Here is a 23768-nt window from a genome sequence, read left to right as displayed (position 1 = left end):
TGCAGGCTCCTGTGCGATGGTTTTTAGGACTGTGCCTCTAGGCAGGTCTCTGAAAGGTGTGGTGCTTTGCTTTGCTTTGCACAAGGAAGTGTCAGTGAAGGGGTGCCCTGGTGATACTATTGGCCAGGATATTACGGTACTGGCTGAGTGTACATCTTTGTTTTGCTCCTGACCCTTCATTCCTTAGACCTGGATGAATATTTGCAAAAATGTGTTCCCATAATTTTCATTCAGGGGTTAAATTTTTCAGTAAATTATTTACTCAGTGCTAGCCTTATGCAGGCAAAGATCCCATTGTCTTCAGTCAGTATGTTGGCTATCCAGAATGGAGTCTTTAGTTTAATGATTGAAGAGAGGGCTACTATCTAGACCGCTTGAGACGACCAATTCATTTTGGAGAAATCACTGCACAGCCATCAGATGACAACTAGTTCTGAGCCAGATCAAGTCAACAAGATGGAGGTGAAAGCTATCAGTCCCCTGAACCACCATGGGAGAGTGTTGGCTTGCGACAAGCACCACAATTCTGTTTTAAATTACACTGAAAAGATTTCATGGAATCTATAGTGAAACCTTTTCATCTTGTCCCACATGTGAATGACAGCTGAACAAACTGTGGATTTCTCCTGACTGTGTGATATATTTGTGTTTGCAGATTTTAAATCCCTTTTATGTGTTCCAAACCTTCACTCTGACTCTGTGGTTGAGCCAAGGTTATGTTGAGTATTCCGTGGCTATCATAATCTTGTCAGTCATTTCTATTGGCTTAACCGTGTATGACCTCAGACAGGTAAGGCTGCTATTCATGTCATCAATTTCCCAGTTCAGCCAACAGTAATAATTTCATTTGTCTCAGACACAGAATAAGAAGCAATTTCTGCACTCTGTCCTTTTGGTTAGCTGGTATTATTGCAGATTCCACAAATCCACTGAAGATTAGAGTTGGGCCATCCATGAATGTTGTATCCAGCTTGGAATTTCCCCAATGTGCAAGGGGGTTCAGAGCCTGCAAATAACAGGCCTTAACATAAAAAAAGTGGCATTAGTCTTAAATTCTCAGACAAGTTAATACATCTGAGCCTTTTAGACACATCTACACAATAACTTAACTTTACCTCAGTCATTCTCTGAGGAAAAGAATATTGTGTTTTTCAGATGAAGCCACAAAAATGTTCAGAGTTGGCCTATGCACACAAAGCTAACATGCTTATCCAAGGTTTACCTGAATTGCTTCATTTAGTCTGCATACCTGGCTTAGAATTTATGAATTCAGTCCTATGAGGCACTTGCACACTCAGCCCTTCGCAGGACCAGGCTGTTTGTGAGACAAATACTCCCAACATTTCAGGCACTTCCGGCCTTCAAGTCAGGCTAAAAGTGCAGAGAATAGCCTCTCTCCTGTTATTTCAGAGCTGCCAGCCATCTTGGCCAGGCAGAGAACTCTGATTGCAAAAAAACTACAACAAGAAAAATAACTCTATTTTCAAAGCTCAAGGAACAGGCAATTCAGGCATTTGGGATGAGGTTCGGCCAGGTGGTAAAGTGGTTTAATTTGCAGCAGTTTGTCATTCCGTGGTTTGCAAACTGAGTGATGTAAGTGCACTGCTGAGGTGGCAGTGGAAGGAGGAAGCAGCAGGAAAGTCAGCTTTCAGGAAAATAAAGTACGACTTCCTACTGACTGTCATCCTGGTGCAAGGGACACGGGATTATCACTTCAACATGTGTAAACCATGTGTAACTTAAACTACAGTGTGAGTCACCAACGAAAAATGGCCCTACATCTTTTACATCTGACCTCCACTGAATTACTAATTCATGTACTTACAAGAATTGAATCCTAGAGCAGGTGATAGTGGGCTCTGCCCTGTTCATCCCCCCCAGAGACTGATGATATATTGTCCTTGCTGGAGTAGATTATGGCACTGAGCTACTTCTATTTTGTTACTGTCCTAGCTCAAATGCACAGCACAAACCTCACACAGGTCTAAGCAAGCATACAGTTGAAGCAGCACCAGGGTTGCTTTGAGGGACCTGCCATTTCAATTGGTGTGCGCATCCAGCAGTCCAGCGCACCCAGAACACAAACAATGGCCTAGCCAGTGTTCTTGGGCAAGGTCAAAGTTCAAGCTTTTAGCATGAAGAGTGACTGGTTTTTGAGCCACAGGGCCCTCTTCCAACTGGTCTGAAGTTTTCATAAGAAAAACACTGATTAAGAAGCCCACACCTATGACTAGATTTTATAAGTAACTTTTAAATTAAGGTGACATATCCCACTACAATACTGTACACAGCCCAAACCTGTGATAGTTCACCTCATCAGTTTATAACTCTGGACATGCTAAATTGGATTACAACCAGCCACCTGCCATGTAGAGATACCTAGCTAAAGTGACCAAAAGTCTAGATTCTGTTTCTGTTTTTTTGCAGTGGTAACCTCTGTAATAACTGGATATTTACACTCGGTTGTTCTATTGAGCCTCTTTCTAGCAGGGAAAAAATGGACCAGCATGTGGAAATTCACTACTTAGGGATTGGAAATGTCATTGAAAACAGAGCCTGATTCATTTCTTAGTGTTGCAAAGAGGAATAATTTTACTGATGTGAAATTGACATGAGTGGAAAATCAGGCCCCAAAACACTGTACAGCTTGTTTTGCTGTCTAACTGGGGGCAAACCCTTTGAACACATTTCCTGATTGGTAAGGAAAGCATAGGGAGTATGACTCTTACCACTTATAATCTAATTAAGTTCAGTTTCACTGTTATGAAGCTTACTCTTGATCATCGAAGTATAATGTTTTGCTTGGCACAAGTATTAGTATTTCAACACTTAATTTGCTACCCAATCAACAGCAATCTGTGAAGCTGCATGACCTTGTCGAGGAACACAACAAAGTCCAGGTTACAGCCTGCACAAAGGACGAAGGTGAGCGATGTCCAGCTGGCCTTCCCCCTACCCCTTCTAATTCAATAGGGGGTTAAACTCTGCATTTGGAAGTACTCAGACATACTTAGGCTTATCTGCTTGCAGATGTATTTCAGTATCAAGAACAAATTGGGTAAAGTAAATCCATAGTCCAGTGACTAGGATGTTAGCCATGGACACGTGAGACCAGGGCTCAATTCCCTGCTCTACTACAGGCTTCCTCACCTCAGTTTGTCTCGCTGCACCTCTGGTCTCTATCTGTGCGATGGGGATTACACCCGACCTCCCAGCGATGTTGTGAGGCTGAGTCCATTAGGGATTGTGAGGTGCTCAGATACAGTGGTTATGGGGCCTATAGGTACCTTAGGCAGGTCTCTTATCCAAAGCAATTTATAGACATTAACTAATTAAGCCTCAGAACATCACTTCAAGTTAGGCAGGCAGACAAGTGTCTTCACTTGTACCACTGTAGATCCATAAGTGCGGTTCCTCCAAAACCAAACAATGGAGTAAAGCAGTTTGGTTGTGTAGTGCAGGATGTTCCTGTGGATCATAACCTGTGTCTAAGTGAACACTCACTTCATTTTATATTTTACTATAGGTTGCAAAAAGCTGGAGTCTCGTTATTTGGTCCCAGGAGACATCCTTGTTTTAGAAGGAAAGAAGCATTCTTTGCCATGTGATGCTATCCTGATCGATGGAGGCTGTATTGTAGATGAAGGCATGCTTACAGGTATAAACTTGGATTTTGATTTGTCTTTTGTCTCCATGCAGTACTTTGCTCTCTCTCTCTGGAGATATGTTTTTATCAATTCTGATTACAAATGGTTTATCTTATATCAGAATGAATTGTTGCAAAATAAGGAAAGACGGTGTTTTGAATAATTTGCAGTCTCCTTGGGAAGGGCTTCTGATTAGTTCTAAACTGCTCAGCATAACTCAATTTCTTACTAAAAATGAAACCAGATCTATGTAATGTATTGTCAGGAACAGGAAATACAGCAAACATTAAAAACACAAAAAATTGTTTTTAAATGCTCGGTTGTTGTAATGTGCTCTGTGTGGGCAGACAATGATACACACACTTCAGCAGCAGAACGCAGTGTCACACATATACACCTAGCTACTATAAAACTGTGTCTATCTGAGGGCAAAGTTTGACCCAAATCTTTAGACTGAAAACTACCAGGGAGGTGTCTGAAGTGCTCGGATGTTAAAAATCATAGCCATCATCCAGTCCATTTATTTATTTATTTAACAATTCTTGCTGATTGGGTATGTATTAATTGCACATATCCTGAGTCTGATGGAATTTAAATACACCCTAACTGGAACTGTACAACATGATCTTTAGGTGAAAGTATTCCGGTAACTAAAACCCCTTTGCCCCATACGGAGAATACCAAGTCCTGGAAAACACACAGTGCAGAGGATTACCGAAGACACGTCCTCTTCTGTGGAACAGAGGTCATACAGACCAAGCCCACAGGCAAAGGACCAGTGAGAGCTGTTGTGCTGCAAACTGGTATTTATTTTTGATTTTACTGGTCAGGGTGGTGGGGACCAGATGGCCCAGGGGACACATAGTAAAGCTGTTCTCTCTACATCCCTGGTTCACATCCAGCCCGTGTCAGAGACTGAAAGTTATTTATTCCCAACTGATGGTTGTGTTTTGGTGGGTCTCAGTCTAGTTCCTAGTGGACAGGGGCCCACATTCCAACCCACTGGTGTTACTGGACTCCCTTGATGGCAGTCTCAGTACATAGGCCTGGGTTTGTCTACCTCACAAAACCCTTTGGGGGCTTGTCTACACACAAAAGCTTTAACCAGACCAGTAAAAGTGGTACAACCCGCAGTTATATTAGTACAAAGGTGCTTTATAGCAGTTTAGTTATTTCCATATAGGAAGGGAATCAAGATGTATATACCTTTATACCAGTGTTACTGCATTCACACTAGGGTTTGTATGGGTATAACCATTGCAGTAATCCAAAACAGTTATGGCAGCACAATAACTATGTGCAGACCAGAACCAGATAAACTGCCAAGACAGCCCAGGAAGCATGGACTGCCACTGCTTGGTGCTGTACCTCTTCCCTTTTCACTGACTAGAGGACCTCGGTCTGCATGCCTGTCAACCTGGCACCTTTCGCCACTAGTAACAGCTTTTTAGAAAGAAATATCACTGTTCCCATTTAAAGCGTGTGAGCTGATCTGTTTTGGTAAATAAAGACTGTTCAGTCCAACCGCAGTCTGAGTTTTATTTAGTCACAGATGACATTCACCCCCTCCCTCCATCACACTCGCAAAGGCTGAGTAAGCTATCTTACTGCACGGCACTTGGGGTGTCTCTCTGCTGCGTCTGGGAGAGAGCTTCCCATCCCAGGCCCACAGACTTGTGCGAGCAGGGGTCACACTAGTACACTAAAAACAACTGGTTAGATGGTGATTTACATTGCAGCTCAGGCTGGAGCTTACACCCTCAAGTCCGCCCCCGCCCTACCCCTCTAGACTTCGGAGCCTGAGCCACAATGTGAAAGCAACATCTAACACAGCTGTGTTTAGCCTGTGCTCTGCTAGCACACGTCTGTGGGCCCTGAGCTCCAGCCTGAGCCACAATGTGAAAGCAACATCTAACACAGCTGTGTTCAGCCTGTGCTCTGCTAGCACAAGCCTGTGGGCCCAGGCTGGGAGCTTGCTCCCATAGCAGTGTAGACAGGCCCTACGGACTTCAGCCCAAATCCAGAGGCAAGGTCCTGTGTGGCTGCTATTCCAGTCCTGCTACAGAATGGTGTCTCCTGCGTCCCCTCTGTGCTCCCAGTATAGGGGTTCCTATAAGCATAGGTACAACGATCTTTCCCCAAATCTCTCCCATCCATGCCTGTGCATTCAGAGCAGGGGTGAAATCCGCCTCCCAGGGGCACAGAGTGCACTGAGGGATCTGCTACCCCCACCCATGTGAAGGTGTAAAATGAGGGGTTGTGACATGGAGGGTCTTTGCCTGTTGGTGAATTTCACCCTACATCAGCTGGCCACATATTTTGTCCTGCCTTCAGAAAGTCTTTACAATACCATCCATCTCCTAATTCAGTTGTGTTCAACCTATCGTGCCATTAGATTAACATATACAATTTGTGGTGATTGTCTTAATATAGGGTTCAACACAGCCAAAGGCGATCTGGTGAGGTCCATCCTCTACCCCAAGCCCATGAATTTCAAACTCTACAGAGATGCCTTCAGATTCATCATGATCCTTACATTAATTGGCGTGCTTGGACTGATCTATACAGTGTGTGTGTATGTACAGCACAAGGTAAGTAGTCTTCTTGGTAGTCCATCGATCCGATGATGACAAATCTGTGCAGATCACGTATTGTTGGTCTCATGGGGTGCCCTCTGATGGCTATACAAGCCAATTCTAGAGCTGCACATTTTGCTGCAGATGGTGCATGGGAAGTTCACAGTCAGTGGGTTGTGCGCTGCTGGTGCTCTGTGATGTCGTTCGCATGGCTCTTGTAGACGCCGGCAGCGGCCTGCCTCAAAGGCGATGCAGGTATTTCTAACTGTTGCACGCCACTGTGTTCTGTCGCTGGCAGCGTCCTCAAGATCCCTAGGTTTGATACTGCTGTACTGCAGATTGGCTTTGATGGTGTCCTTGTAACGTTTCCGTGGATGACCTATATGCTGGATGCCCACGGAGAACTCACCATACAGAAGCTGGCGGGGGATTCTGTTGACATCCATGCGGCTGACATGACCGGTCCAACGTAGCTGTGACTTCATGATCATCATTTCGATGCTTGTCATCTGGGCTCTCTTGAGGACCTCGAGATTGGGCACTTTGTCTTGCCAGCGGATCTTTATGATGTTGCAGAGGCAGCGCATGTGGAATGCTTCAAGCTGCTTGATGTGACACCTATATAGTGTCCATGTTTCGCACCCATACAAAAGAGATGAGAGAACAACAGCTCTGTACACAAGCAGTTTTGTTGACATCCGGCTGTTGTGGTGGTTTAAAACTTTGACACGCAGACAGCCAAGCGCCTGGCTTGCTTTGGATATTCATGCGTTGATCTCATTATCCAGTGATCCATCACTGGATATGACACTACCCAGGTATTTAAAGTTCTCCACTACTTTAAGCTGAGTGCCATCAGTGGAGATACTCGGGACAGAAGCATTTGATCCAGGTGCAGGTTGATGAAGAACTTCTGTCTTTCTGAGGCTGATAGATAGTCCGAAGAGTTGCGAGGCCTCAGCAAACTTGTTGACAATGTGCTGAAGATCATTTTCAGTGTGAGCCATGAGGGCACAGTCGTCGGCAAAGAGTGCCTCAAGAAGGAGTTTCTGCACTGTCTTAGTCTTTGCATTCAGGCGATGGAGGTCAAAAAGTGAACCATCGTGCTGGTATTTCAAGTATATACCTCGGTCCAGATCTTTCATTGCACGGTTAAGGACGCATGCGAAGAACAGGTTAAATAGGACAGGAGTGAGAACACATCCTTGTTTCACACCATTGGTGATGTTGAAGGGGGCTGATGTGGCTCCAGCAGACAATACTTCGCCTGTCATGCTGTCATGAAAAAGGCGTATAATCTGGACACATTTTCTTGGGCAGCTAAGTCGTGTTAGAATGGTCCAAAGGGCTTCCCTGTTGATGGTATCAAACGCCTTTGTCAGATCTATGAAGACAGCATACAGGTGCATATTCTGTTCAATGCACTTCTCTTGTATTTGTCTGACAGCAAACACCATGTCGACTGTGCTCCGGCCAGGTCAGAAACCACATTGACTTTCGGGTAGATTTGCCTTGGAAATACTGGCTATTAGGCGGTTCAAGATGATGCGGGCGATGATCTTCCCACCAACGGAGAGGAGGAATATGCCTCTATAGTTTCCACCTTCTGCTTTGCTGCCTTTGTTCTTGAAAAGAGAGACAATAGTAGCGTCGCGGAGGTCCTGTGGTATGTTTTCATCCTCCCAGATGCTGATGATCATGCTGTGGAACGCTGCTAGTGCTGCTGGACCTGCTGCTTTGTAGATCTCTGCTGGTATCCCGTCTTTTCCAGGAGCTTTTCCTGAACTCATCTGGCTAACAGCTTTCTTAATCTCATCTATAGTGGGTGGAAAGTCAAGATTTGTCAGAGCAGGTTGTTGTGGAATTTCATTGAGGACATTATTATTCACGGTTGATGGTCTATTGAGAAGGTTGCTAAAGTGTTCTCGCCATCTTTCGTTGATGCCTTCTTTATCTTTAATCAGCGTTGTGTTGTCTGATGAGAGCAATGGGGTGGTCCTTAGTTTAGAAGGTCCATAGACAGTCTTAATAGCACTGAAGAACATCTTTGAGTTGTGGGTCTCAGCATAGTGCTCAATTTCTTTGGCTTTGCTCTCCCACCAGTTGTCTTGTATCTGACAGAGGTCTTTCTGTGTTTTGCTGTGAAGGTACTTGAAATGGTCCCGTTTAGAGACTGAGGAGGGGTCATTCTGCCATTCAATAAAGGCTTTTCTCTTTACTTCCAGTGCTGAGCATATTTTTTCTTGGTTCTCATCAAACCAATCCTGATGTGTTCTTTTCTTTGGTCCAAGAGATGTTATTGCTGTGTCAGTCACTATCTGCTTGAAGTAGTAGTAACGTGATAATGGAATTCCTTCCCCACTGGAATTCCTTCCTTCTGAACCCTGAGTAAGGCAGCTGTTTGGAACATCACACTGCACGTACAGCTTCTGCTCAGATAGTCCAAGCTTTCGAACATTCAAAGAGTAAAAACAGGTCGAATATCATCAACAGGTTTGTTGTGTTTGTTTCTTTTCCAGAAACCAGTAGCTGAAACAGTGGCAATGGCACTCCTCCTCTTCACTGTTTCTGTCCCTCCTGCAATACCAGCTGCTTTGACAACAGGGATTGTTTATGCCCAAAAGAGGCTGAAGAATAAGAAAATTTTCTGCATCAGCCCCCAGAGGATAAATATATGCGGGCAAATAAACCTGGTTTGCTTTGACAAAGTAAGAAACATATTACAGCTTTTGAAGCAAGATTGCTGCAATAGATTTTAATGCTTTTTGCAGGTTTGGGATTTTGTTCTATTAATGCCATAAACATTCTTGGCACTTTTGTTCTTGCTCACTCATAGCCAAGAAGTCAAATTCAGGCTGCCTCCTCTGGGTATGTTGGACCCAGGACTTGCACAAAGCCTTCCAGGCAGAACCCTCTTCAGGGAGCTGAAGGGGTGGGGGTAGTAGCCACACAGGCCTGAGTGCCACCACACAGCCTGCTTGCCAGCGAGGCATGCTCTGTGCCTGCTCTGAGGCGTGGTGCAGAGGTTACTCTAGAATCTGTGCTTGCCTAGGAATCACCAAATATAACAAAGGTAACGGAGTTGGTGCTATTCCACACTGACCTGTCCCCAGCCCCAATAGAGATTAGCTCCTGAAAGCCCAGTTTCTCAAGTGTGATCTCTGAGAATCTCTTCCTGTGCATGTTCGCAGGAAGAGGCTGGGTTCAACTGCTGTGGAGTCCCCCAACCTCACAGAGTTTGCACACATCACTCCACCTCAGGCAGGAACAACCCCCAGTGTTCTGTGTAGGGCCGCTCGTAACTGGATCAAAACATGGTCCCCACCCCAGGCGGACACTGCCTCAGACTGGGCCCAGACCATGGTTCACCCGGTCACTGCCTTCAGACATCTCTGGATCTTTCTGTGGTTTTTACGTTAATTCCGTTGTCTTTTAACGCGTGGTGAATAATATACCTCCAGACACCAAAGCTCTCCTGAAAACAATGGGCCAGTTTACAGCAAGTACGAACCAGCGCAATCCCACTGCACTGTGTGTAATTGTGCTAGCTTAGGCAAGCTGGGAATTTGGTCCATAATTTCCTTTTATCCCCAACGTTCCTGCTTGTGATCTAATACCCCTTTCAACATTTCTGAGATGTCTTGACTCTCTCTGCCCAGAACATACAATTTAATTTTCATGTTTTCAACTATTCAGGGCCAGTTCCAGGGCTGAGGTGAACCAGTTCAGCTCCATTCATTTCAGTAGAGCTAGGATGATCTTCACAACTGAGTATCTAGCCCGCTGTAGTTTGTTGTAAATGTATTGTCTGTATTCCTGGTTCTCCTCTCAGTTATACCAGTTTTACACTGGCATGACTGACTTCAGTGCGGTTTGATTTACACTAGCGTTAGTCAGAGAATCAGGGCCTGAACCTCTAATAAAATAATCAGATGTTTGTTTGACCGTAGACTGGCACCCTCACAGAAGATGGACTGGACCTCTGGGGGCTGATCCCTTCAGAAGGAAGCCGGTAAGGATCTTTGTCCACAAATGGATTTTGCATTTTGGGATTGTGTTTAGTGATGGGCAGATCTCAGATATATTGTCTAAACAGCCAAGAGTTCATCTGAACCTTACCCCTGAGGGAGCTCCCTCATATGCCCAGCTATAGTAAAGAGAGAGGCAACGTGCTCTAGTGACTAGGACACTGGTGTGGGAGTCAAGAGAGCTGGGGTCTCCTCACAGCTCATTCCCTGGCCTGGTGGGCAAGGTGCTTTGCCTCTTTCACTTCCCTCGTTGTCCTGTCCTGTCTAGCCAACCATCTGTCACCCAAACAACTTTAAAAATAAATGAAATTGCTACTTAGGCCCCTGTTAACATCCAGACCACCCTCAACAGACATACCTTACCAGCCAAACTCATCAGACTGAAATGTTCGGACTCCACCCTGATGCGACAAACTGCATTTCAATTCCTGTTCCAAAATTCTTTGAGAGCCTGAGGTGACAAATGGCGTGTAATTGCAAAAGGTGTTGATTATAGACAAAATCAGCTGTTTATTGTTCATGCCATGGCTATAAAAATTCCTTTTAAACCCACATTGCACTGCCCATATTCCATTTGGCTCAAATACATTTGAGGAGAGATTAGCTGCCCATCATTTTTTGCGGGGGATCAGCATATGCATTATATCAACATCACGGACTTTAGCTGTGGTTGCCAACATATCGGGTACTTCGGCACAGAGGAGATAATTGTATCATGATGAGTGATAGAGTGAGCCAGAAAGCTGCAGCGATGTACAGTACCAGTGTAGACAAGCCCTAAGAGTTTCCCACAGGACAGAGAGACAATTAATATCTGATGCACATTACATAACATTAATTAACAAGTGCCACCCAATAAAGGATTATTTGGTAAGATTTCCCTGTATTTAGCAATACAATCTCTACCTAGCTCCTGGCCATTAACTAATAGAGGTTGCATGTACAATTCTCACCAGACAGAACATTTTGTTTGGCAGAAAGCTCAAAAACCACAACAAGGAAAATAGCCCTGAATAATGTCATGATTATTTCACTTGAGTTAACTGTGCAGTTCAGTGTCTGTTTATGTGACATGGAGAACAAAATGAGCTACACATGCAAATAAATTTGTATTCAGTGTTGCTGTAGCTGTGTAGGTCCCAGGATATGAGAGAAACAAGGTGGATGAAGTAATACCTTTTATTCGAGCAACTTCTGTTGGTGAGAGACACAAGCTTTTGATCTTACACAGAACTCTTCTTCAGGTTCTGGCCACCGGGTGTCTCTTTCACCACCAGAAATTGGTCCAATAAAATATATTACCTGCAAATAAAACTGACATTTATGTATTAGGAAATTCTATAAGGTGCCAACAGGGGCATAATTTCAGATTTCCATGGGTGGGGAGTGGGCAAATTTCAGTGGCGGTCCAGGGGCAGAGCCCCTATATTTAGTGGTCTGGGAGGTGTAGACCCCAGGTAGGTCTGGCATGACTGAGGAGCAGCCGAGCCAAATTTGAGTGGCTTTGCAACCCTAAGCTCCAGATCACAGTGGCAAACATTTGGGGCAGCTGGGCGGTTAACCTGGGCCCTGCCTTAGCAAAATTCTGGTTTCACCTTGACTCAGACATTGGTGGGGCTGGGGCTGGGCCTCACAGGCCTGTAGATCCCATCCCCTATGAGCACAGGGAATGGTGCAATGCCCCCCTCCTGCCCTACCTCAATGGCATGTTCAGACTTTGCTCAGCAAGAAGCCATGCTGATGACTTGCCAACAAACCAGTATGGGCTATTGCTGTCTGCACTGATCTAATTAGTAAATCTGCATCATTACTCCACTCCTCCTTAAACAACCTCCTACAAAGAGACTTGCTGAGGGCTCAGTTGGGTGTTACTATGCAGTTTCAGCAAAAACAACGAGGAGTCCTTGTGGCACCTTAGAGACTAACAAATGTATTTTGGCATAAGCTTTTGTAGGCTATAATCCACTTCATCAGATGCACGGAGTGAAAAAATACAGTAAGCAGTATAAATATTACAGCACATGAAAAGATGGGAGTTGCCTTACCAAGTTGGGGGTCAGTGCTAACGAGGCCAACGCAATCAAGGTAGAAGTGGCCTATTCATTCTCAACAGTTGACAAGAAAGGGTGAATATTAAGAGGGGGAAAATTACATTTTGTAGTGACCCATCCACTCCCTGTCTTTATTCAGGCCTAATTTGATGGTGTCCAGTTTGCAAATTAATTCCAGTTCTGCAATTTCTCGTTGAAGTCTGTTTTTGAAGTTCTTTTGTCGAAGAATTGCCACTTTTAAGTCTGTTATTGAGTGTCCAGGAGAAAGAAGTGTTCTCCTACTGGTTTTTGAATATTACAATTCTTGATGTCTGATTTGTGTCCATTTATTCTTTTGTGTAGAGACTGTCCGGTTTGGCCAATGTACATGGCAGAGGGGCATTGCTGGCACATGATGGCATATATCACATTGGTAGATGTGCAGATGAACGAGCCCCTGATGGTGTGGCTGATGTGGTTAGGTCCTATGATGGTTAGGTCTTTATTCAGGCCTAATCTGATGGTGTCCAGTTTGCGGTTAGGTCCTATGATGGTGTCCCTTGAATAGCTGTGTGGACAGAGTTAGCAACGGTGTTTGTTGCAGGGATTGGTTCCTGAGTTAATGTTTTTGTTGTGTGGTGTGTAGTTGCTGGTGAGTATTTGCTTCAGGTTGGAGGTTGTCCGTAAGTGAGGACAGGCCTGTCTCCCAAGGTCTGTGAAAGTGAGAGATCGTCCTTCAGGATAGGTTGCAGATCCTTGATGATGCCTGGAGAGGTTTTAGTTGGGGGCTGTAGGTGACGGGTAGTGGTGTTCTGTTACTTTCTGTGTTGGGCCTGTCTTGTAGTAGGCGACTTGTGGGTCAGCTGATACTTACACCTTCTTTTCAACTGTTGAAAATGTGCTATGTCCACCTTGATTTCATTGGCCTTGTTAGCACTACAAAAGAGTGCCACAAGGACTCCTGGTTGTTTTTGCTGATACAGACTAACATGGTTACCACTCTGAAACCTATGCAGTTTCAGTAAAGGAATGTCACTCCGCATGTGAAATGTCCTTTTGTACTTTTAAACAAGATAAAAGAACAGCAAGAATGCTTATACAGCATTTAACTACTTTAAAATGCTTTATAGGCATTAGTTAATTAATTTGCCAAATTACAATAAGAGCCCAAGGGCTAGATCTAAGTTGCCTGAAATGGTACAGATTTTGGTGGCTCACAGAGGGTACGTCCAGACTACCCGCCGGATCGGCGGGTAGTGATCGGTTTATCGGGGATCGATATATCATGTCTCATATAGACGTGATATATCGATCCCCGAATGGGCTCCCGTCGACTCCGGAACTCCACCAGGGCGAGTGGCAGTAGCGGAGTCGACAGGGGGAGCTGTGGCCGTCGATCCCGCACCATGAGGATGGGAGGTAAGTCGAAATAAGATACTTCGACTTCAGCTATGCTATTCCCGTGTAGACAAGGCCAGAGACTACAGGATCCACAATGCAATCCTGCTTCTTGATCTCATATTGCCATATTCTGCATTGTTGAACTCCACATTTTGCCACTTCTGATTTAGTAGTAAAGGAGGATAAATAAATTATAGCGTCTCTTTACCATGCTCACCTAAAACTTAATGGGCCTCCTGTTAGTTGAACATGCCATGTAGCAGATACATTCTAAGAAAACAGACAGTGCTAGGCTGTGTAATAGTTGCGTGTCCTAGAGCCATAGGAAAGAGAGAAGAATCAAGATTATAGTCGGGGAGAAATAATCTAGGATGAAATTGCAAAGACTTCACTCAGCCCAAACTGGTTTATGCTCCATTTCTGCCTCAGGCAGGAGGAGAGAGCATATTCCGGGAATGCTGCATTACACTGCATTGTTCAGGGCCTGAGTCTCTTCTGACTTACCCCAGTGTAAATCAGTGGAGTAATACAGGTTTTAAAACAGGTGCAAGTGAGAGGTGTCTCAGGTCCTCAGATGTTAAGGCCACTAGTATAAATGAAGGGGTTGGACGTAATTCTCTGCACTGCACCTTGTGTCATCATTTACACTTGTGCTAGGTGGATGTAAAATGTTAACAAGTCAGAATTCTCCACTTACACCAGCAGTGGCCTTTCACAGCTGTTGGCACAGAGGTAAATAACTCATTGTGCAGGGCAGTGGAGAATCAGGCCCAGCGAAGTCAAGCGTGTCACTTTGACACTTCACCAACACTCTGTTGGGCTCCCAACAGGAAACTGTTCAGTGGGATGTTTGCAGTGTTGTAGCTGTGTTGTTCCCAGGATATGAGTGAGACAAGGTAGGGGAGGTAATATCTATCTTTCATTGGTCCTGTAAAAGATATAACCTCACCTACCTTGTCTCGCTCAGTGAGATATAGCAGATTACAGGAAGTATCATCACTCTTTTCTGTTTGTGTCCAAGATCTCTCTTTTAATAAATAACAGGAGCTGTCAAGCACGGCTCTAAAGCTCCTGTGTTAACTGTAGTATTCATAGCCCATTCCCTCAGAGAGTAATAACACAGTGCGAAGCTGAAATGTAACGTTCCATGCTAATTATGTTTAAGATACCTTTGGCTCATTGAGGAGGTTAGGCCTGTATATGAAATGGACTGGGGCCTGAATCCTCAGCTGCTGCTAATAGGCATAGCTCCACTGAAGTCAGCCGAGAGGAATCTGTTTACACCAGTTGAGGATCTGTCCCAGTCAGGGCCGGCTCTAGACCCCAGCGCGCCAAGCAGGCGCGTGGGGCGGCCCTTTCCCTGGGGGGCGGCATTTGGCTCCGGCTGAGCTCCCGCAGGCATGCCTGCGGCAGGTCAACCGGAGCCCGGGAGGAGCGGACCTGCCGCAGGCATGACTGCGGCGGGTCCCCTCTTCTCGCGGCTCCGGTTGAGCTCCCGCAGGCATGCCTGCGGCAGGTCCGCTGGTCCCGGGCTCCGGTTGACCTGCCGCAGGCATGCCTGCGGGAGCTCAACCGGAGCCGCGGGAAGAGGGGACCCGCCGCGGGACCGGGTAAGGGGCGGCGCTGCGCACGGCTGCTTGGGGCAGCCTATTTTCTAGAGCCGCCCCTGGTCCCAGTGAATCTATTTGTAAATTGGACACTAACCCTCTGTTTTAAATCAGTTTCCAGAACATCCACAGCTTTGCCTCTGGTACGCCTTTGCCTTGGGGACTGCCGTGTGGAGCCATGGCGAGCTGTCATTCACTCATAGTTCTGGATGAGAAGATACAGGGAGACCCGCTGGACAGGAAAATGTTTGAGGGCACTTGCTGGGTAATGTGACTATTATTCTAACTGCATGTACACAGTATGCAAATCCTTGAAGGCATTCCCCTAATCATCAGGCAAGCAACCGCATGCCTGGTGGCAGCAATATGTAACAGCTAGTGAAATTCCAGTGCCTGGACCACTAAATGAGTCCCTGGTCCTGGCCATAATAATTTCATAGCATTCGGCCTGCAGTTCTGCCAAAGACTAGTGAACTCCGGCTATTTTTACTAAATTCTGAGGCATTGCCACACCACTGCATCTGCCTCTGGAGTTCTAGCAGTTACCTTCCCTAAGGGTACCTGCCACACACCTGATCAGTCAGGGAGGTTGAAAGAAAGACTTCTTTCATCTCCCTGTGTGATTTGAAACCGGATTCCAGGGAGGTAGTGAACTGCCAGCCCCCTCCTCACTAGTAGCAAGGCCATGGCTCCTACAACTGGCTTCACTTCCTGCAGTGAGAGCCTGCTGTAGGACAAGAGGGGAAGCAACCAGCTGGTTCTGCATGGATGCAGTCAGGGAGAGGAGTATTTTATCCCATCAGCAAAGAGATACGCTGCCCTGTCCTTATGGAGGCCTGGCTAGAGACTGTAGCTAAGTAGACAGCCACTCTCCCCTGGGGCTTAAAGAGGAGATGCTTGGGAGAGAAGCAGCTGTGGGAAAGGGCACCAGGCTGAGATTACGGTTGGATTAAGGGCTAAGGCATGGACGGCTGGTGACCTGGCCATTGGGGGAGGCTAGCCCCTGGCCCCTCCCCTTCTGTCCAAGGCCCATCCCCCCTCCCTCTCCCTTTTTGCTCCCCCTCAGAAGCCCAGAGCCCCCAGCACCTGAAGCACCAGTTGGCCGGGCAGCACAGCCCCAATGCCAGCCATCCCGAGTCTCTGTGGCAGGCTGGCCAGCCCCAGCCCCAGCCAGCATGGGCCAGGGCAGAGTGTTGGGAACTGCAGGAGCGGTCTGGGGATGGAGTGTGGGCGGGACCACACCAGGCTGTTTGGGGTGCCACAGCCTCTCCCAGCCTATGATACCTGCCACCCATGGCTAAGGGGGGGCATGTGAGAGCTCTCCCACTGCATATCCCTCCAGTAGGTACTAAGAAAACAGCTTGTACTGTTTAATGAATAGAGTATGCCAGCTTCTCAAAAAAATGTTTTACATGAAGAGAGGACATTTGAAATAAGAGACAACGTGCAGATGTGTCATCCAGGTCACAAGCCTGTGGCCTAGGATACTGGTCTAGTATCCTTGCTGTGTCCACTTTTAAAATAAGGAAAGATAGAGACCTGGGAAACATCTGATTTATTTTTATGAAAAAAATGTGACTCAGTTTCCCATCTCATCTTGTTACCTGCCAGGTGTGAAAGTGTTAATTTCTTTTTTGGAACAGAACAAGCAGTGCAATGTCTTTGGGGATGGTTAGTCTAGTCATGCTTCAGGTATCAGGAACTAAAAATCACTAGGGAGTAATTAATGCAAATCCCTAGACAGGTAAACAAGTCTATAGGAGTGCCGCCTCCTGGGGAAATTGCATACAGTGGTTTTGACCAGTAGACAAAGAACTGAGAATCGTATAAAGTGGGCAGCCTGCTATGGGAGAAGGGTCACTCTCACTCGCTCCAAGTACTGATAAGAGGCACAGACTCTACAGAAGGGGTTTGAGGGTCTTTCAAACCTACCAGGGTCTCCATGTGGAAGATGGGTGACTCCTGCTCAGACAGGCATTCACATCACCTGGGTATAGTTTTCAAGTTATGTTTTCTCTCTAATGCTTTGGTTCTAAATAGATACTCCACTGTATGACGGCTGGCTGGTCATTGGTTAGCCCTATCATAGTGGCCGAGAGAGAGAAGATTGGCAGATGCTAAACAAAACTCAGACTTGTTAAGATGACCAGTGAGTTGTAGGAGAAAATGGCAGCCTAAATCCCTTGTCTGGAGGGAGGGGGATGCAGGTTCCTGCCCAGAGAGAGATGGTGGGAACAGGCCTGAAACCCAATTAGGGTTCCCTCAAATAGGCCATGAAAGGCTCAGAAGTACTTACCTCAGAATGGTGACAACCCTCAATCCCACAGAGCCCCATCATTCTTGCTTCGTGGTCCTTTCTGCCCCCTCCTCCCCCAAGCAATAGCAGCATGGCTGATGTGTGGCTGTGCAGTGTGGTATATGATGGAGATACTGTGCATAATGGAGAGGAGAATTTTGACCTAACATGGGTGAGAACACATTAAAGACCCTTTTCTAAACACTGCCTTCCAGATGCACCTGTGCTTTTTATACAAGCGTGTTACATTGTTGTTTAGCGCTCAGGAGAAGTGGGCATTACACTTTGGGGACTTACCAACAGAGAGCAGGTGTTCACAGCATGAGTCGATGAAAAATGTGATCTCATGTAATCATAGACACCCCAGATTGTGGTTGGCAGGCGCCTCCCAGCGTATCTCGCCAAATGCTCTGACTGAAGCAGGAAGGGCCCAGTACTACTCTTTCCAGAGACTTACCTAACCTGTTTTAAACAAGGGATTATGACATAACCAATTGGTTCATTGTCTAAATGAGTCTAGCTTCAACATCTTGTAAAACTCATGGATGTTAAATTTACCTGTATTCCATCACCCTTTGTTTTTACACTGGTGACAGACATATGAAAGCATGGATGTTGTGTATGAGGACCCATGGGATCAGCCATGGGGAGCTGAGATATCCAGCTTCTGCTGGAAGTTTTGTGAGCATGACATTTTGAGTGAAAGGTATATTTTCTGGTTGGTTGCCTTTTGGTTTTTTGCATTCTCACAGCGCAAAAAAAACAACAAAAAAAAACAAATAAACCTCGCTTGTGAAATGTTGCAAAGCCAAATTTCAGAAGTGCAAAGAAACCAAAATGAAAAGGTGAAAACTTGAGCATAAAGTTGAACCCCCCCAAAGACGGGAACTTTTGCACATCCTTAAGTATACCTGTGGCCACAGGTGTAGGTTGAATATTTAAATGCTTACAGGTTAATGTCCTAATTTTATTATTGGTGTAATTTTCCCCTCCAAAGGAAATGGAAGATTCCAGTACAGCTCATAGTAAGGCTGGAGTACCAGATACAAGTGTAATCGTTAAACCAGGACCAAACGCTAGAAATGTGAGTTCTGTGTTCTTAACAGAAAGAATATGGTGTGTATGTAACTCCTAGCAGAAGTAACATTCATTTCTCTCTCCAATGTCAAGAAGTGGCTGGCAGCTGTAAATTGCTTCAACCGTTCTTTTATGCTATTTTTGCATCTTATGAAAGGCGTTCCTGTAACGAGGTCAACACCTGCCTCTCACGAATGCCCCCTTCTCTGACCGATAGTGCCTGTAATCTCTCAGTTCTTTTCAGCGGGGCAGCACCCACCTCTCACGAGCGCCCCCCTCCAACCGATGGCTTTCTCGGCAGGTCTTCAGTGACTCAGTCCTGTGACCGAGCCACCTACACTGCCCCCCTTCCAGGGTACGCTGTCCAACCGGGCCTATATCAAAGTCCTCAGTAATGCCCTGTAGCCCTCCGTGGGCACCAACATCTCTGAAGCCCAGTCCTCAGTCTGACCAACAGGGCCTATCTCAATACCCTAGTTGGCCAGCTTACATGAGAAGTTCCTGCTCTGGAGTGGAGCAGCATGCCCAGGGCTTCCTCCCTGGGGACTCTTCGCCTGGCCTTTAGTCCTCTGACCCCAGCTCTTCAGCTGGGTCAGTCTAGTCAGCCCCCTTCCGGGGGGTAACAGTTCCATACACAGTCCCTGCCCTGGGCCTGTCTTAAGTGAATCCTGGCAGCCAGCCCGAAGCTATTCCCTCACTTCCCCAGTCCCTACCAGCAACTACCTGCCTTAGCCCTTGCAACCAGCCAGGGGCACCTTCTGCTTACCTAGTCCCTGCAAGCAGAGTGCACTCACTCCCTGCAGCTCCTTTTATATGAGCCTGCTGGGCCCTCATTGGCTGCTCCCTGTAGCCTCTCTGATTGTCTGCTTCCCCTGTAGCCATTCTAGGCCACTTGGAGGACCTCTCCACTGCTCCTTTTCTGGGATGGGTGTGGCAGGACTCTGAGGCGTCCAGCAAGGGGCCTTTGGACCTAGTCCACCCCATCACAGTCTCTTTGAAAACTTGTCCCGGTGTTAAATTGGAGGAAGTCAGTCAGACACACTAAACTGGCCGTTTGGGGACGTACAGGCAGGGGAGAATCCGTTTTAACCAGTTCCTGTGAATGCAGCAAAGCGGCATTTCCCTGAGAGAGAAATATACAGGGCAGGGGAGGGGAGGGGGACGAGACAGATCTAAAGGAAGGGACAGAGGAAAAACGATGTTTGCAAAAACTAAAAATGTAAGAGGGAATAAAATAAATGAGCAGAAGAGAAACAACAGTGGTGTAAAATGAGAAAACTATTTGCTATACAGGTAGCAGCAAAGTTTTCCTGTATGTTTCTTTCACACACTTGGGAAGACTCTTAGAGATGAAAAATAGACATTCTAAGAAGTAAAGACAGATGCCTCCTGGAGGACTCCTCTAACATTACCGACAAAGCAAATATGCTTTTCTAGGCTATTCAAAGTGAGACCTGTGCAGGGAACAGCTGACAAAATTGAATATTAACAAATCACCTGAACTGGATCAAATACCCTGGTTACCAGACTGAACTAATCTATAGGAAGAGGCATGTGCATTATAACATACTGAAAAAAAATTAAAAAAAAGAATAATACAAGTATTACATAACTCCAAGCGTTTCTCCCTTAGTTCTCAAAGGATTTCACATAAATAAATGCAAAATGGCTAATGAAAGACAGATTAGAACAAAGCACAAACCAGGATGGAAAGCATAGGCTGAATATCAGGGGGGGGAAAACCCACTGAGGTCTGTAAGCTGTGGAATATTTTGCCACAGGAAGCAGTAGTAGGAAGCCCCATCTTCAGAGACAATTTAAAAGCTATCTGGGACTGAGCATTAAAGAATGTGCTATAGCGAACAGTCCTGGATTTTCTAGGGGAAGTGTACGGAAATAGATGAGATGATCCAGTTGTACAATTTGTGTCTGGTCCCTGTGATCCCACATGCAAAAGGTAGCAAGTGAAATGCCCCCAGGCTAATTAACTCAACTCCAGAGAGAACTCACGATAGGAAACAAGTCCCAAGCTAGCCAAAAGACAGATTTTCTGTTTGCAAAATGAATTGAGTATCTAATTAACGTCCTACCTTCCTGGCCTTTCCTCAGGCTCCAGTGGATGGGATAGCAATCCTACATCAGTTCCCATTTTCCTCCGGGCTGCAGAGGATGTCTGTCATTACCCAGCAGCTTGGGAAGGACCAGTATGATCTGTATATGAAGGGAGCACCAGAAATGGTGACCAGCTTTTGCAGACCAGAAACTGGTATGGAAATGTATATATTTATATATATATATATATGTATAAACATACGTATCTTTATTTTTGCTCAGTCCAAAAGGGCATTGCCCTCGAGAGTTACTGTGCATCTGTAAATCTCATTGATACAGCTACCATGGCCGCACTCGCATGGTCCAATAGCTGATTTGATGTACAGTCAGATGCTATGATGATTTACACTAGCTGAGTTTCATTGACTATTTACATAGTGGAGGATTGGGCCCATAACTGGATGTTAGCATGTCCAAATCCCTGATTTAGATAAGCAGTCATGGTCATTGCACGGGCAGTGACATGCATATCTTTGATTAACAAAAGAGGTAAGAGAACAAGAACAGTTTCCAGATATGTACATTCAGCGCTGTAAGACTGACCAGTCTCACAGAAGCTTTCTATCTGAGTGCTGGGAGAGGAGCTATGTGAATGTAAATTATTGTTAACAATAACTGCTGTAGAAAACTGCCAGCTTTCCTTTTTCCTTTTTGAAATTTGAACCAGGGCTTCTATTCTCATTCTGCTAGCAAACATAAGCTCCTTTTTTATTGTGAAAACACCACTAACAACTTGAAACTCAGATCAGATTCACTGAAATGTTTTCCAAGTTTCATGAAGATTCTGAGCAAACATGGGATGGGGCCAATGTATGGCTGTGTTTTTGAATGGCACTGGAGAGAAACCGGGTGAAAATGGCTTTGCTGAGCCACTCTGGGAGATTTTGGGGAATGATGGGAGGGTGCAGCTTAGCCATCACAAGCCTAATTACAAAGTCTCTGAAATGAGTTTCACACAGTTCTATCAACACAGACAAGAAAAGCATCTTAAACTGATTCCTGTTCTGGTTTCTCGAGTTTCTGAACTTCTCCTGTTATCCAGACATTTTAGTGTAGGTGTTGATCCACAGTATAATAAATAATTAAGCACTATACAATGCAGCTACAGTATGAAATACTGCTTTTTTCCAGGTCAAATAGGTAGACTATCCTAAAGTTACATTTGCCTTTAAAATCTCTATATGGAATTATCAGAACCAACTGGAGATTGCAGGCTTGACCCCTAGCTACTTCCCACTCACGCTCAGCACAACTGCGGGAGGCACAAGTAGCTTTAATTCACCTTTGTGCCTCTCTTGGTCCTGGGCCTTCCCCAGTGTAAATGATAGCAGTCCCAGAAGCCTCTCACTTCCACGTCATGCCCCGGGCCCAACCCAGCCCATTCACACAGCCAGCTGTTTGCCATCAAAGAAAGCTCCCACTGAGGCATAGAAATATTAAGTGATTCACCCAAAAAGTTACACAGCATTTAAGTGGAAGAACTCAGATTTGGAAGGGACAGAGCAGAGTCAGACCTGAGGCTGAGAGCAGTGGAGAAGTTCATAGCCAGGTTCCAGGCTGGGGCCAATACCCAGGACCAGAGTCCAAGTCAGGCTCCAGGTCAGGAGGCGAGAGCCACTTCAAGGCAAGGTCAAAGCCAGACATTCCAGGGCAGACGTGGTCATGGTGGCATAGAAGCTCCACACTGTTGCCTGAACACTTCCCAGAATGCCCTGTGGGTTTACATAGGGTTGGGTGCCAGTCAGGAGCCATGGGGCTGCTGCCTGTCTCTCTGAGGTGAGACTTCGTGTGGGCTGTGCTCAGAGCAGGTTGTGGGTAGTGGAGCGCAAGCTAATTACAGCGGCCACTGGAAGGGTTGCATGCCGGGCAGCTCTGTATGCTCAGGTTCAAGACCTGCTAGGCCTTACATTACCCCCTTTCTAGGGGCACCCTCTGCTGGCCTAGGCTTGCCAGGATGGCCTATGTGATGCGGGGGTTGAATTAGGCCCACACTGGGTTGAATTAGGCCAGACAGGCCCAATTAAGCAGGAAACAGGGGAGATATTTTATGAGGAGGCTGCAAATTGGAAGCAAGATCACAGGTGGGTTTTACTGTGGCATACCAGAATACAATCCAGGCCCCGGGGGGAGTGGGCGGGCTGTGTCACTCCTGCCCTGCAACCTTGGGTGCCTTACAATGCCTTGCTGAAGTATGCCTTGCTGTCCCCGGGCTGCTCAAACTATATGCACGCCGCACCCTGAGTATCTGTGCAACTGCAGCCTGCCAGCCGCACTCTGTCTCTCAGCAGCCTGGGTTGTACCGCAGAGTGATCCCAACACACCCCCAGTCCCAGATTTTCCCTAGAAATGTATGTTTTGTACTGCCCAGTCCTCTTCTGGACAATACAAGTTATATTAAGTCCATTATTTCTTTAAAAAAATAATATGCACACAACTTGTCACCCCAAATGGAGTTTACCAGACGCTTCAGTTTAAACACACTGGATTAAATCAAACAAGTTTATTAACTACAAACAGAGATTTTAAGCATATACAAGTAACGAGGCATAAAAGTCAGAAATGGTTACAAGAAAAATAAAGATAAAATACTACTAGTGCCTAGCTTAACAAACTGTTAAATTCAAAACAAAGCTTTCTCACCACGTGTGTTCAGCTGTCTTACTGACCACACGTCTCAGGTCAGGACCTCTTCACCCAGGGTCCAACAAACGCTTCATGGCTTGAGCTGCACTGAACACGATTGGCAGGAGAGAGGGGAGTGTCGTGGCGCGTCTGCTCCTTTTTCTAACCCTGTCCCCACGTTGAGAAGCATTACCAGCTGGGAGCAAGGCGGCAGGCAGTCTGTGTGGAAGGGAACTCCATGCTGTGTCTTTGCTAAGGCCAGGTCTGTGCTACAGACCTATATCGGTATAACTGTGCCACTCGGGGGTGTGAAAAATCGACACCCCTGAGCGACAGTTATACGCACCTAACCCCCCGTGTAGACAGCGCTCT

General features: G+C 46.0%; 1 protein-coding gene across 4 annotated transcripts in view; it reads left to right on the top strand.

Moving 5' to 3' along the window:
• ATP13A5 (ATPase 13A5) overlaps positions 1 to 23768 on the top strand; it is a 49875-nt gene that overhangs the window by 7674 nt on the left and 18433 nt on the right. For 3 of the 4 annotated variants that reach the window (XM_045030173.1, XM_045030172.1, XM_045030171.1), the window contains exons 7-16: positions 656 to 790; positions 2853 to 2925; positions 3527 to 3658; positions 4280 to 4450; positions 6081 to 6238; positions 8743 to 8931; positions 10174 to 10235; positions 15404 to 15554; positions 18583 to 18669; positions 20772 to 20928. In XM_045030173.1, the coding sequence (XP_044886108.1) occupies positions 656 to 790; positions 2853 to 2925; positions 3527 to 3658; positions 4280 to 4450; positions 6081 to 6238; positions 8743 to 8931; positions 10174 to 10235; positions 15404 to 15554; positions 18583 to 18669; positions 20772 to 20928 (1315 nt within the window). The remainder of the gene's footprint in view (positions 1 to 655; positions 791 to 2852; positions 2926 to 3526; positions 3659 to 4279; positions 4451 to 6080; positions 6239 to 8742; positions 8932 to 10173; positions 10236 to 15403; positions 15555 to 18582; positions 18670 to 20771; positions 20929 to 23768) is intronic. The other variant, XM_045030174.1, reaches the window with a different exon arrangement.

Source organism: Mauremys mutica, chromosome 9 (genome assembly GCF_020497125.1).
Source record: "Mauremys mutica isolate MM-2020 ecotype Southern chromosome 9, ASM2049712v1, whole genome shotgun sequence".
Taxonomy (NCBI): Eukaryota; Metazoa; Chordata; order Testudines; family Geoemydidae; genus Mauremys; species Mauremys mutica.
The sequence above is the reverse complement of the archived record's forward strand: the minus strand, read 5'-3'. Positions and strand labels throughout refer to the sequence as shown.